Source organism: Lipophrys pholis, assembly GCF_963383615.2.
Source record: "Lipophrys pholis genome assembly, chromosome: 4".
Classification (NCBI taxonomy): domain Eukaryota; kingdom Metazoa; phylum Chordata; class Actinopteri; order Blenniiformes; family Blenniidae; genus Lipophrys; species Lipophrys pholis.
The window spans coordinates 25,059,249-25,074,315 of NC_137637.1; the positions used below are offsets into that span (position 1 = coordinate 25,059,249).

The window sequence follows — 15,067 nt, forward strand, 5'->3', positions numbered from 1 at the left end:
TGTTCAGTTCTTCCCTCATCTATCCCATCTATCTCTCTCTACAACCCCCCCCTTGCTCTCCATCCTGTCCGGCCACCTTTCTCTCCAGCCCTCTCTGCCTCTCCCTCGCTCTGGGTAACCTGAGTGGGGCGAGAGGCAGTCATGCAGAGCGCAGCAGGGCCTGGTCAGCCTGTAATTAGCAGCTGTCAGAGAGAGGCCGAGTCCACCCGCAACCTGGGTGGCATGAGAGCGGGAGGAAAGAGAGAGAGAGAGAGAGAGAGAGAGAGAGAGACAGAGGGGAGGGTGGACATGGGAGGAGTGAGGGGCTGAGCCAGCGCTGCGTCCGCAACAATTGCAGAGAGATCTGAACTTCTGCATCCTCGGAATATCTGCGTGGCTTAAATAGGAACCCTTTCTGGCCGTCTGTGCTGTTTGTTGTAAATCATAATGTGTTTGTGAAACGAGTGAGATGACCCATGTAAAGCCTCCACTCCATGTAAAATATATATATATATATATATATATAAAAACCAAACCAAAACACTTTCTTTCTAAAGGTGAGCTCAGAAAGCTGACTCATTGTGAGTTGCAATGTTGTGAAGAAAAAGACTCAAACGCACCTCCTGCAACTCGTGTAAACATCTTATGAACATAAACAGAGATGTAGACGTATAGCAGTTTGTGGTTTCTGGAGGAGTTGCGCGTCGGAGTCAGAGCAGTGGACCGTGGTCAAAACCATCATAGTGAGGTCACCAGGTCGCCAGCGGTGTGGAACATGCGGCTCGTGGGCCAAAACTGGCCGACCAGCGGGTCCCATCTGTGCCACGGAAAAAACCTAACTGCACTTTTCACTGCGATTTCAGGGTTGTTTATCATTTTAAGGGGATTTAGGAGTGAATTGACCTTTTATTTTGCAATTATTCAAAAAATTTTAAACTAGACATTTTCCATGTAATTAAATTAGAAAATGCTGAATGTGCCCATAGAACCATAAAGGGTTAAATGTGAACACTTAGAGAATTTTCTCATAAATTGTTGCACACGTTATTGTTGTTATAGGTTATTATGTTATTGGACCGGCCCATCTGAGATGAAACGGTGCCGTATGTGGCCGATAAGAGAAAATGAGTCAGTGACCTCTGATATATGTTGGATCTATTCAATTTAACACCCAAAAACATTTGCAAAACCAGAGATACTAATTTAATATTTTACAAAAGTAAACATATGAATGTATTAAATCTGAAATGTACCCCAAAGTAAAAAGATTATTACTATTACTACTGTGACTGAAAATACAGTAATATTGTTAAAATAATAAATATTCAAGTGAAGATATCTAAAATCAAACTAAGGAAAGCAATGCTTCACACACCATAATACATGTTGTACAGGAGGATAACACCTTAAAAAGTATCTATGTTTATGAACACATTGAATAGATATCTACAGAATAGGTTCAGATTTTTCTTTAAATTATGTTTTGCTTTATTTTTTGGAATCGACAAGAATTTCCAGAATTTTTTTTATTTCTTTTAAACTTTACTTACTTTTGACAAGTGACCAGTTGTTACACGCTTCCTGAATAAGAGTTACGCGGTTCACCCTTAATTACATTAATACAACATAAAGTTTTCATGTGTGAAAAGCATCGCAGAGTCATTCCAAACCGTTTACCAAGTGAGCAAACATTTGCATTCAAACATGCAACATTATTTATTAATGTTTATCTCGGATAATTGTGTACGTACGTTTACTCGCTGTTTGGAATTGCTGAGTAAATTTGAAAAAGTTCTGTTTGATACCACATCTGATACATCTTCTTTTGGGAAGTCACTCACAATTTTAAATGTATTTAAATTCACAGCTGAAGGTCAACGTGAAGGAGACCAGCAATCTGAGACTTTTTCAAGCAAGTGGGAGCTTCTGGCACAAATATGAGGTAATTCTTCAGTCCTCAGTAGGATCATTCATGCACCTTATGTCCTTCATGAAACTCGGCATGCATTGCTTTTGCCACACGTTTGATGGGCACCGCACATACGATCAAATAGAAATGCAGTTCCTGCGAGATTTTTGCATTTGTTTTCTCATTTTTCAAGTTGAAAGCAGGAATCAGGAAGCAGTGACTGCACCATGGAGATGTTTGGAAAACTAACCAGCGTCAGTTCCCAAACACATCCTAACAGACAACTAATTTAGAATGATCTCAATAGTACCTCAATAATCAATAACAGCCTCTGGCGGTTGTTCTTAATCATCTTATGAAATCATCTTGACATTATTAGACGTTCTGACATCATAAAACTACACTTTTATACTTTCTTTCTATTCCGTCTGGAATGTAATGTATGTTTGTGCTGTGTTTTAACAGGCCTCGCTTGGAAATGAGAACATGTGTCTCAATAGGTACCTGCGTACGTAAAGAACGAACACATTTAAAGAGTTATCTGGTAAATTAGGAAAAACTGTATTTTTCCCTTTGTGAATGAGTTTCTTCTGTAGTTGATATAGTGTGCTTTTTTAAGTATAACATATAAAGTTGAACTTCCAAGGCCCTGATCTTTTCACTAAGATGTAAATTAAGTGTATTCCCATTAGAGGAAGAGACAAACCAGACGGAACTTGAGACGCTTGACTTTAGCTATAATTCGAGTAAGTGTATAATTCATGGCATTTCAATGAAAATGTTGAACTTTTCCATGTAAATAGAGGCGTGAGGAAGGAATCCCACTGCGGTCTTACCCTCTGGAGGGCTGGTTGGGTGAGTTCTCATAGTAATACAGCCCCTGATGTGGCTGCATGTCCACTGGCATTGGAGCTCCGAGACCTGCTGCTCCCCTTACAACCTGGACCTGATGCACACACGCACACAAGAAAAGAGAGAGAAGGACACGGTCAGGGTGAAGAGAGGGGAAAAAAAACAAACAAACCAAACAAACCCAACCCAACCAAACATAACTGAACCCCACCAGAAAGAAAAAGCCAAATACACAAGAAACAATTGTGGCTGGAGGGAAAAAAGGCGACGTAGGATGATAATGACAGACAAAACCAAACCAAGTCAAACAGTTTGAGGGCAAAATGAAGCACTCTGAAAGACCTGAGTCATACTTATCTCAAACAGAGTGGGTTTTAATTCCATTACTTGAGTCAAAGTACAAGGTTTGAACTGTTCCGAAGAATCAAAAGTAAAAGCGTCCGTCGTCACTTAGTTCATGCCTTTTAATATTAAATCCTAACAAATACGTTACAGCTACGGCCAACTGACCGACCAAAGTAGTAACTTCGATTGCAGCGTTTAATGTGTCTTATAAAACAAAAGTATTATGGAAAGAGTAAAAACCCTTTAAAGTGAGTCATTCAGACAAAGTGGGACAGAGCTCAAAGTAAATATCCCCCAAATCATTGTATATTTAAAAGGTCAAATCACAGCTGTGTAGGAATACAATGTGATATAAATCTGTGTTTCGATTCTGTTCAGCCCTGAAATTTTGAGACGTGAACGTTTTCTCCAACAACGTGCTCAGAGTAGTCGGCAATCTGTCGGAAAACATAGATATTTGGATAAACATCCACTTTATAACAGGATATGAAGATGAGAGGATGAATAGGAAGTGTTTTTAAATAAAAAAAACAAAAAAAAACGGTCTGAGGCAGTTTGTTTACTTTTAAACTGTTGAATATGTTTAACTCTACAGCAAATATGGGATGAAATAGGGAAGAAAGAATTGATTGATCTATTTCACCCCTGAGCATTGCAAAAGGAAAGTGACGCCAAATGGTGCGAAGAGGATGCAAAGTTCATGCTAAAGTGCATTTTGGCAAATTACACGCGGTGTTTGTGTTTTTCAAACTATCACAGAAGTCAGATGCAAAAAAAAAAAAAATCACATATTCACTGAAATGTGTAACAATGTGATGTTGAAAAAATGTTTGGAGTCTGAATATCTGCTTGAAGTAAAATATCTTAAGTAATTTGAACAACTGTGATTGCATGATTAAGTGAAATCGGTCCTTATTACGAGCTCTGAATCTATAAGTCCAAAAAGGAACTGTCCAAAAAAAACGGCAACGAGGCCGACTACGCAGGTTAGAGATGTGTCACAGGTTTAGTAGCCATGTTGCCTTTAACCCAACTTCAAAAGATTAGACCAAAGCCGGTGACACAAACAGTGGGTTTCCCTATAATCTCTCTTCTCCAAACACGCCGGCTGTGCCTCAAACACCGCTGACAGACATTGAAAAGCTGCTGCAACTCAAGCAGTGATCAACTTAGAAAAAAAAAAAAAAAAAAGGACGCACAGAGGAGGAAAATCTGGGTCTCGCCTTCAAGCTTAAAGGACAAAAGTGTAGCGACGCAAGAAACACAAACAGGGGGAAAAAAATGAAAGCGGGACAAAGCAGCCTTTTGTGCGAAACTCATATGGAGAAGGAGTCTTTCAGCGGGAGTGTATGCGAAGGGTAATTCTAGCTAAGAGATCTGGGATAGAAGCACCTGCTCATTACATCCAACCACATCAGTGCAGGTACTAATAGTGAAGACTACATGTTTGTGGAGGCAATTAGGGACGGAAAAACTTTCAAATCAGCGGCTCAGCTGGGACAAAACAGGAAATGAGGAAACAAAAACGGCGCTCGGGTTCAAAACTGAAATGTAAACGTTCATCTGTCAACGGAAACACAATAAAGTTGGACTTCAGGTGAGTATTTCGGTCTCTCTTGGGAGAAGACAAAGAAAGAATGAAAACAAATCTACAGGGTACAATAGCGGGTGGATTAACTGATCATAAGTACTCAGATTACACGCCAATCTCGCTCCAGTCGCAGTATGTAAACACTTCTATCCGATTCATTGGTTGATTAACGGCATTGGAAATGCACCAGGAGTTAAAGCGGGACACAACGCAGCCACATCGTGCAAAAGAAGCACTTCTCTCTCTAATCCGTTTATAAACAAAGAGAAACTCCAACTCACTGGGTACAGTTGGATTTGGGATCAGGTTTTCATGTCCATTTTCGAAACTTCCCCAGAAGCTTTATTTCAATAACACAAACAACAGAGAGATCCTTTGTAAATCTGATTGTGAGGTTTGTTTTTGTTTGTTTATTAACTACAGACAAGCCATTTAAAAAAGAGAAAGACTTAAAAGGGAAAAGTCCATGAGAATCAGACCGATCCATGTAATAAAAGACGAAACACAATTAAGATCAGAAATGACTGCGGTAAAGTTGCATGAAAAGAAACCATTTGATTTTTCCCCCCCGAGTAAGAAAGACAAATAGGTACTTTGGTGTCTCTAATTTTACGAGTATTTACTTTTTGCCACTTTGTTTATGTGCATTGCGGAACGAGTAGGCATTTTAACCATTTCCCACTAATAGACTCTGTGAGTGTTCTCATGGTCTTTTCTTTGATTTGAAGCGCTTCACTACCAATATCAAAACATGGAAGAAAAAAAAAAGAAAAAAAAAAAAAGAACACATACCGTGTGCTAATCTGACTAATCTATGCTGCATTCCTGTCGAGTATTTGGAAACTAAATATCACGTTGCTCCTGTTCATGTGACAAGTGTTGAGACGAGGACCGGGGAGCTCCTGTCTGCTGCAGATGAAAGCCCGACGGTTCCAGGGCAACAGGCCTGTTATGTAGTAGCACATGTGTTAAAAGGGCAGCAGGGACCTATTTAAGCCTACAAGCCACCAGAGGGGGATTTGGTACGCAAAGTTTAGCGAGAGCCTAAATTACATGGGCGGTCCGGGGGGCTAATTGCATATATTCAGCTCAGGCTTTGGATGTGTGTATGATAATTAGCAGGAAGTGCTAAATAGAGATCTTAGGCGAGCACCTCAGCTGTCCAGAAGTCATAAATACCGAGAAGTGTGTGCGTGTGTGTGTGTGTGTGTGTGTTGGGGGGGGGGGGGGGGGGGGGGGGTGTTCCCTCAGACAGCCCAACACACACTGTCACAAACTGGCACACCTGTCAGTCTCGCCAGGGGGAAGCGTGATAATCCCACCAAGACTACAGAGAATGTGTGGGTGAAGGAATGAGGGTGACAGTGTACAAACCGGGGCGGTTTGTACAGCGTAAGCCCCGGAGCAGGTGTGTATCAGAGGAGAGTTTTACAGACAAGTGTATTTGCAGTGAAGAGGGAGAGTGTGCGTGTTTGTACACTGTGTGTGTGTGTGTGTGTGTGTGTGTGTGTGTGTGTGTGTGTGTGTGTGTGTTACATGATAGATGGTGGTGGATTTCAGAGTAAAGCTGAATAATGTATGAGCCCACCTGCACATAAGCAAGCAAGGATTTTTATATATTTTTTTATTTTTTTCAAATATGTTTGTGAGTATTTCCCCCGGGGGAAGCGAGGCAGCGAGTGAGTGAGAGTGTTACTGTTGTAGCTGTGTGTACACACACTAAACTGTGTCTGCTGTGATTAATTCACGCGGTACACAGCTCACTCTCTCATCCGGGGAAAGTAAACAGCGGCGGCCCGCTGAGTCTGAGGAACCCTGTCTGCTTGCTGTAATGTTTCCAGACTATGTTTGCAAATACAAAGAGATTAGAACCTTTAATTCTGTGATTCCTCTCACTTTCGCTAAAGGTCAGAATATTAAAAACACCTTCGAACTTATTGGACAAAGCTTTCAAAATACTCCAACTCGAAGATCACATCATCAAGGAGATGAAACTTCATCACATTTGTCGTATTAAATTGTGTATTTTGCGTATTGTTTGACACATTTGTTCCAAAAAACAAGCACATCATATTTTGAGAGACCAAATTGATTGTGTTTCGTCAACTTTTGAAATAGTTTTAATGGAAAATGTCACGTACAGTATCAGAAATACTTCGATCATAAACATCAGTCAACATTTACAAAACTATCAATAAAACATTCATATTGAGCTTTGATAAACAACATTTTGGTTCAATATTTCTTTTTTCCACACAAATATTAACTTGAACAGCCTCGTAGTAAAAAGAGCAACAAAGAAATTCTTAAGAAAATAATAATTATTAAGTCCCATTTGAATAAAACTATTCTGACATATCAGGTAAAGTATGAAGACGAAAAGTTTCACCCTAACTTTGGTGATGAACATGAAGCATATAACTATTTATCAATTAACTATTTTTCGGTAACGAAGAAGTTTAAACAATCAAACACTGATAAAAGAGAAACATGGATTGTACTCCATCCACCTTTAATCTCGCTGTGTCCAATTTAATTGACAGCCAGCTGGAGCGTGAAACGCACACGGAGAACATGCAAACGTTCAGAGAAAGGCCTCAAGTCTGGACACGAACGAGGATGTTGTCACTATTAGTGCAAGCCATCCACCTACTGAGAGCATCCGGGCGCACGGGATTGTGTTCCGAACATTGGCCAAACGAATGATTTCATACATGTGCAGCGGACGCAGGTGTTGTGGCGTTGTGCTATTTCAGGTCAGTGTTTTGTGAGAAACTACAAGCAAGTTTGCTCCAAAGTGTAATTTTGTGGTGCTGGGTTGGAGAGGGATGGGGCGGCAGCGTATTAAAAACCCCAAGGCCATGAATCAAAAGGCTCACTAAACAGGTTTGTGGCACGGCGAGCCGGGCAGCGACCGAGGAGCCGAGGACGAGGACGGGGACAGGGGGGACGGGGTGTTGAGGCAGAAGCCCCCAAAACCTGCCCGCTCCAGGGTCGCTCACCCTGCAGCGTCCCAACGCACACAGAGAAGCTGTAAAACTCAGACTGAGAGGAAACACAGAGAGAGAACAGGAACAGGAACACGGCAGCACTGCACACAAAGAACATTCGCTGTATCGGACTGTTCACATTTTGAGATCAAATGCTATAAAGACCTATAAAACACTCGGATTTCTTTGTGAAGTTTGCATGTTCTCACTGGCGATGCAAAGGGTTTCTGCAGGTACAACGGCTTCAGTCCAAAAACATGCTTTTTTTTTTTTTATTAGTAATTTTAAATAAGCATGACTGTTTGCATTTAGCCTGTATCAGCTCCAGCTCACAGCGTCCTTCATACCATTAACATATATCACTCACTATTACATTCAATCACAATCAAATACCTTTATGTTGCATTTATATGCAATTTATACTATACATTATATATATTTTTCATGTATATACTCTGGGAGAAGATGCAAACTGTTCAGTAGAAGAACAAAAAGCAGAATCGTACTTTACTAATCCCCCTGGGGAAATTTCTCGTACTTAAACTTAAACCAGCAGTCGTTTTCCAACGAGGCAAAAAGTGAAAATAAACAATATTGAATTTAATATGCGGGTAAAATGTCACACATTTCATCTTTTCTAAAAAGACTTTCTAAATCAGATCCACTTCTTTGATTGGCAACATACTGCGGAGTGCCACCGTCCAAATATGTAAAGTATTGTTTGTAAATGAAAATAAAAATACATTGAATATGATTTATTAAGTGCAATAGATGAAAAACATAATGTCACTTGCAGTAGATGTGGATTGATGCAAGAGAGCAACACCTACCGGCATCGGCACCTAATCAAATATTTAACGTGATAATTTAGTAATGAAACTTAAGAACGTAATTGATTTCCATCAATATTTAATTTTTTTTTTTTTTTTTAGAAAGAAATGTGTAAGTTAAAACAAAAACAGTAATTCTCTTCCCTGTTTCTTTGAGGGGGTGCGACACTTCTTTTTTTCCCCAGCATGAGACATGCTCATGAACGTCACCCTTAAAGACCCTGACTCCAGCCGAAAGGAGATATTAGCTACGATTACCTCAACTGCCGGATATTTTTACACATCCCCAAGCAAGTCTCTCGTCTGTGGCGCAGCCTAATAAATCTCCACTCCGGCTTACCTACTTACTCACCAAACCAACACAGCTTCCACCGCCAATAAATAAAGTATGGTTTTGTACGCTCGGCGGGCTGCTGCTCGCTCACGGTCAGAAGCCTAACCACTGTTTTGCAGCAGAGGCTGATATTAACGGCACCAGCAGATCTGGCCTCGGGACCTGTGTGGCGGGAATCGAAATTCAGATTTACAGCCACACCGTGTCACTTTTAAGAGAAGAAATACCACACTGACTCTTACAAGTGATCACATGGCTTCAGAAAAGGAATAAAACACTTAGCCGGGCTGAGTTACGCTGTCAAGAGTCTGGCTTTGATATAGTTACTCAAACCCTGAGTAGATAAGGGCTCCAATGGACATTTAGCTGACCTACTTACTTTTCTCCGCTTTTTGCAGTTTTGTACTATTAGTTTTCTATAACTGCCACTTATGACCATTATGTGGTTTGTTCAACAAAAGTTACATGACACGATTTCCTCTTCGGTGGTGAATCATAGTCTGAAATCTCATCAGAACTGAAGGTAGTGTGAGTGATATGAAATGACAGGAAAAGGTGGCGACCGATATAAAGTATTTAACGGGGTTGAAAAATGACAAGTTCAAGTTTTAAGGCGGCTCAAAACTATGAATGACAAAGATTTACTCTTTTTACAGGCAGAAGTCATTTCATCCTATTCAACAAGTATAATTACAGTCATTACTACAAAATAAAAATATCAAATTGCTGCACGGTGACTCATTTAGGGATAGAAAGAAATCCTCTGTGTTTTCATACCTGGGAATATATGTTAGATTAAACAAAAAAACTAAAACAACCAATGATGCAAATTAAGATTAATTTGCTTTGCCTGTTGAAGATGAGCGATTGTGTTATTAAAAAAGTGCAAGCAGTGCAGAACGTCGGTATATGGTGGGTTCATGGGAAACTGGGAAGTGGGAAATGTCAGTTATTCGATTTTATTTTCGCTCGTAATCTCAGGCAGAAAATGTGACGCTCCCTCGCATCATTTCAGCGAAATGGCGCTCCAGTTCATCTTGTTGCAAGTCGGACAACAGTGCATCTGTGCGTCCAGATTGAGTTCTCAGGTGATAGTTTGTGTTTGCGGTACACAAAGACAAACACTGTTTGGTCTTGCCCAGTCTGCTCATTTGTGACATTCCCATAAAGTGGCGATCCTCCTCCCAGTGAGGACGTCTCCGGAGAGAACAGACATTTCCACAGGTCATTGGTCACGTCAGACAAAAGAGCCCAGCTCTGCTCTACCTCTTCTCTGGGGTGTAACGCTAAACTGGGTCTTGCACATGTGCCCACCCCTCCCTCCTCTCCCTCCTCTCCCTCCTCTCTAAACATGTAAAAAAATACTGACACTTAATGACATTTTCCCTCGACTCTTAACCTCATTTCTCTTTTCCTTTCAGGTGGGAATGTTGGCTAGCGGAGTGCATTTGCCGGACGATGAGTTACTTTGACAGAAAACAGAGGCTAAACACAACTTAAGATGCATCTTTGGAGCTTGTTTCACTCAGTGTAAACACCCATCTGAAAGTATTTTGTCCTCATCGCTCGCCCCCACCCTCTCCCTCGTTCCCCGCTGTCCTCTTCTCATTCGGCCTGTTGCACAGCTCTGTATCTCCGACTATCTCCTGCTTCTCTTTCTCCCCCGCTGCCTCAACCCCCTCCCTCCCTCTCCCTGCTCATTCCTGCTTCTGAGACCTCTCCCTCGCCCCTCCCCCTCCTGGCGGAGCTGCAGTCGAGGTGGGTGTTCTCTGGCTGTTATGACTTGGGAGACGATAATGGCAGCTATAATGTAGCCAGCCGTTCCTGATGTGGCTGGGCTTGTGGGGGATTCTGTTGTGTTAGTGCTGGAGACGGAGCTGGAGGGATTGGGTGGGGGTGGGGGGGTTTGAAGGCGGGGCCCGGGGCCCTCAGCCAACCACAGTCCACATCCTACATAAAAAAAAATTTTCCCCAATTTTTTTTTTCACCCTGGTCCTTCTCTCCCTCCTCTCACGTCGACTTTTTCTTGCCCTGTTGTTTTTTTTCGGTGGTAAACTTTGTTTTTAAATTCTGGCCTTGTTTTTGTAACTCCCCCACACACCCACCCAGCACGGACTCTCCTCCTTTTCCTGCTTTTCTCCCCCACCCACCCTGCTCTCTCTCTCTCTCTCTCTTTTTTTTTTTTTTACCCCTTTTACCCAGACTGGCTGAATTCCTCACAGCTGCTGTAATGTGATGGGGGCCAATGGTGTGAGCACTGAAAGGCCACAGGGCCGGAGACATCACTGTAATGTACAATAAGCCCTACTCACTGACCTGCTGCAGCAAAGATTAATGTCATATCTACTTACTTCTTACTGCTGAGTTTGATTTAAACCGTTTTAAAACCGGTTCTGTCTCAATCTGACATTTTCAGAAGGTACCGTCCATAGTGAAGACTCTCTTTGATAAGCAGGCACATAAGGTGTGCAACACGTGTGTTTTTGTGAAGTAACTTATACAATAAATCGTCTCATCATAAAAGCACTCTACTAAGCAGTGCTGCAAAATTGATAAAACTCTGAGTAGAGCCACACGCTATTAGGTGAACATGCAATATGCATTGATGTTGTTTTGTATTAAGGAAATTATTTAATTGTCTTTGTGCCTTGAGATTAGATTTTTAACGAAATCTACTCTGCTTACCGTACGCAATCGCCATTAATTGCACTTTTCTTTCATCTTCAAAACTCTGTAGTTTCAATTTGAAGAGAATGAAGGCACAGTACAAGGAAATACAATTCATCCAATTTTTTATGTACGGAGGTTGCATGTTCTCCATGGGGAAAAACTCCCTCACAGTCCCAAAAAGAAGTCTTTGAGACTAACTGGTGACTCTAAGGCCCTGTTTACACGACAACGTTTCACGTGACAACACCTAATCCGTAAAGAAAAAGGAGTGTGTTTACACTGCAGCAGCGGACAACAGAGACAACGATGTAGTTAGTATGCCCGGTCACTGGAGGGCGCTGTTGCTTGATTTTATAATGAAACTACACAGACGTGTGTGCAGAGAACAACACACTATAAACGTGAAGAAAATGGAGAGCACCAGACATCTGTATGGACTGATGACACATGGGATGCTATCAGGGGTGAGTCTCAACTATTAAACTACTGATATGGACGATAAAACTAGAATACTGACCGAGTCGTACCACTACACGGCCGCCATGTTTGTTTACAACTGGAAGAGCAAGAGGGAAGGGGAGAGATGTGCATGCGCAGTAGCAGGCTCTGTAGCCTCCAGCAGTCTCTGCAGGCGGGAATAGTGGCCGCCTTGTGAGCCGGATTAAAAAGTTAGCGGATACAGTGCATCCGCACACTGGTGCCGTGTAAACGGACCCCCCAAAAGCGAAGAAAGGTTTGCGGATACACTCTAATTCGTTGTCGAGTAAACGGGGCCTAAGTCCACATGGAGAAGGGGGTTGTTCTTATTGAATCAAGTCCACAACCAAGCTTTCAAAAAGTTGTCAGTATGATAACATGACAAACTGTACGGAAACCCCCACAAAAAGTAAAAAAAGAATAAAAAAAAAGTGCACACAGACAAGCTTCCTTCATGTTATAACAATGCGACTAATCCTGGAGGAGTTTCCAGTGAAAAACTACATTCGTGCGGCAGAGAAGATCTTTTTGAGAGTCTTTACCAGTCAGCAGGGTTGTGTAACAGAGTTGACACTATAACCCCAGTTTCAACCCCGCCGAATCACACCTCGCACGTCTCCGTACTGTAAACTGCGGGCGGAGGAAGCCGTGGTGCTGACGTCTCACTGCTGGGGCTCTCACCTTGTGGAAATGGCAGAATGAAACGTTGATCCCTTGTTGCTACACAGTCGGAGTGACTGATGACAGACACCGGGGCACCCGGGGTGGGGGGGGGTGCTCGAGCACGGCTCCTCAACATGACTCGGAACAGTGGAAGAGTTAATCCACTGCAGCAGAGTCGATTTTTTTTTTTAAAGGTTCAAGTAAGATATAGGTTTTACGACAAAGGTTGCAGCTGCAGAAGGAAGAAACGGTAAAGGTGCTGACTATTACACCGTTTGGTTGGGAAATGTGCAGTGATTTGACGGTGTCTTCACTCCACAGACCTGATTACTGTTTTTACACCTTTGTAACTGATGTCTTCATCAGTCAGTGACTTGGAAGTATTTGTTTTAGGATTAGGGGGCAGTTCACCTCTCCTTGTTTTCATTTGCCGGCACAAGCTGAGCAGCTCCGCTCCCTCAAAGGCAGTTTAACATTTTGTCAGCTCCGAGAGTTCGACCAACTTGTTCGATGTGTCTCATCCATCCTCAGCTCCCTTTACTCTTTTACAATCTCACTTGTTTTCTATTCTATTCTATCTCTCTCTCTCTCTCTCTCTCTCTCTCTCTCTCTCTCCCTCTCTCTCTCTCACTCTCTCTCTCTCTCTCTCTCTCTCTCTCTCTCCCTCTCTCTCTCTCACTCTCTCTGGGCCACCCACCCGCCGTCCTGCACATACCTGTGGTTTCCTGTACCCCGCTCCTCTCCTTTCCACCCTCTTCTCTTTTTACCTCCAGCCTCTGTTTCTCCTCCCCCTCCTCACACACTCACCCCCCCCCCCCCTCTTTTACTCTTTTACCCAAACTTTTCGACTCTTGTCTTGTCTTCCCTTCTTGTCGTTCCGCCACTTCTGCACAAACCTCTCCGTATTGGATAGGTAATGCCCAGACCGCAAGTATGTCTTTGAACTCCTTTTAAGGAGGAAAACTAGAGGAAACGGGGAGGAAAAGAGGAGGGAGCGAGGGATGGATGGATAAAGCAGATGAGGAAAGGTTGATTCACGCAGCTGGCTCCCAGCTGTGGAGCCAGGCAGCACAGAGAACCGCTCTATCTATAAACAAGCCCAACCCCCATTTTGGAGAAGGGAAACATTACAGAGCTTTGTCACTGTGAGTCCAGCACCTCTCCTCACCTTTACCAGCTCTCCTGACCGTCACCCAGCTCCTATTTCTCTTCCCCTCCCTTCCTCTCCTGCAGAGCTACACCTTAATTTTCCCCTCCTCCACTCACCAGTTCCCCGTGTCAGTCAGTCGTCTTCTTGACACCAGCAAAAGGCATCACCATACACAAGAAATCCAACTGGAATGAGCAGCGAGCATCTGAACAGCACCGCAGAACAAAAACCAGATAATAATCTGTTCAGTTTACAGAAAGACCGCAGTGATTATAAGTAAAATAATAATCCTAACAGTCTTGGGTGGGCAGGCAATATTTATAGCGGGCCTGCTGCTACTTATATTCGTGCCGTATACCACAGCTGGAGGAGAGAGAGAGAGAGAGAGCGAGAGAGAGAGAGAGCGAGAGAGAGAGAGAGAGAGAGAGAGCGAGAGAGAGAGAGAGAGAGAGAGAGAGAGAGAGAGAGAGAGAGAGAGAGAGAGAGCGAGGCCGCACGGGGGGGTATTTGTGTGTTTAAGCGTGTGCGTGTGTGTGTTTGTGTTCGGTGTGTGGGGGGAAACCGCAGCCCGGTCCCTCCAGAAGATGACAGCGGCAGACGAGGCCTGCAGGCCACCAGACGAACGCAGTGACCACAGCTCTGAGTGACTCTCACAGAGAGGAAATGGAGAGATGTGCGACACAGACAGCTAAAGTGAAAAGATGCAATGAATGGAGAGGAGAACAAATCGGAATTCGTGGAAGACTGACTTTCCAAACAACGGATTTGCGGAGATCTTCACAGGCGAATGTGTGTTCACGGAGGCACAGTCAGATTTCTCAGTGGAGAAGACAATTCGGGAGCGACAGATGAAGACACACTACAACTCAACAGCTTATATATTGTATCTGTATGTAACGATGGAGGCAATGCGCATGTTTCAATGCAAACCTAAAAGGGGAAAAAAAATTAATAAACGACTGGCATGCTGCTTTTTAGTATAGACCTCCTTTACTGTTGTTTACACTAGTGTCTTGAAACTGGGTGCACAGTTCCAAATTCAGGTCTGCAACACGATGTTGTTTGGACTGGCCGGCAGTCAGTTGGTGGAGCAGGTAGAATTTCAAGCCAAAGACTTGATTTACGCCTCTCACTTCCCATGTGTTGAAGTTTCCTGAGGCATGACTGAACCCCGAGTTGTGCCCAACGGGGAGAAAGCACCTTGCATGGCAGTCGTATATGTAAAGTTCATTATGCCCCAAAGAACATTACACACACTTTATTGCCCTCTGGTCCTC

At 42.9% G+C, this 15,067-nt stretch overlaps 1 protein-coding gene across 1 annotated transcript in view; it reads right to left on the reverse strand.

Moving 5' to 3' along the window:
- Positions 1-15,067, reverse strand: part of gli1 (GLI family zinc finger 1) — a 62,212-nt gene that overhangs the window by 12,559 nt on the left and 34,586 nt on the right. The window contains exon 2 of the mRNA XM_080461911.1: positions 2,725-2,834. Within this exon, the coding sequence (XP_080318037.1) occupies positions 2,725-2,795 (71 nt within the window). The 5' untranslated portion in view covers positions 2,796-2,834. The remainder of the gene's footprint in view (positions 1-2,724; positions 2,835-15,067) is intronic.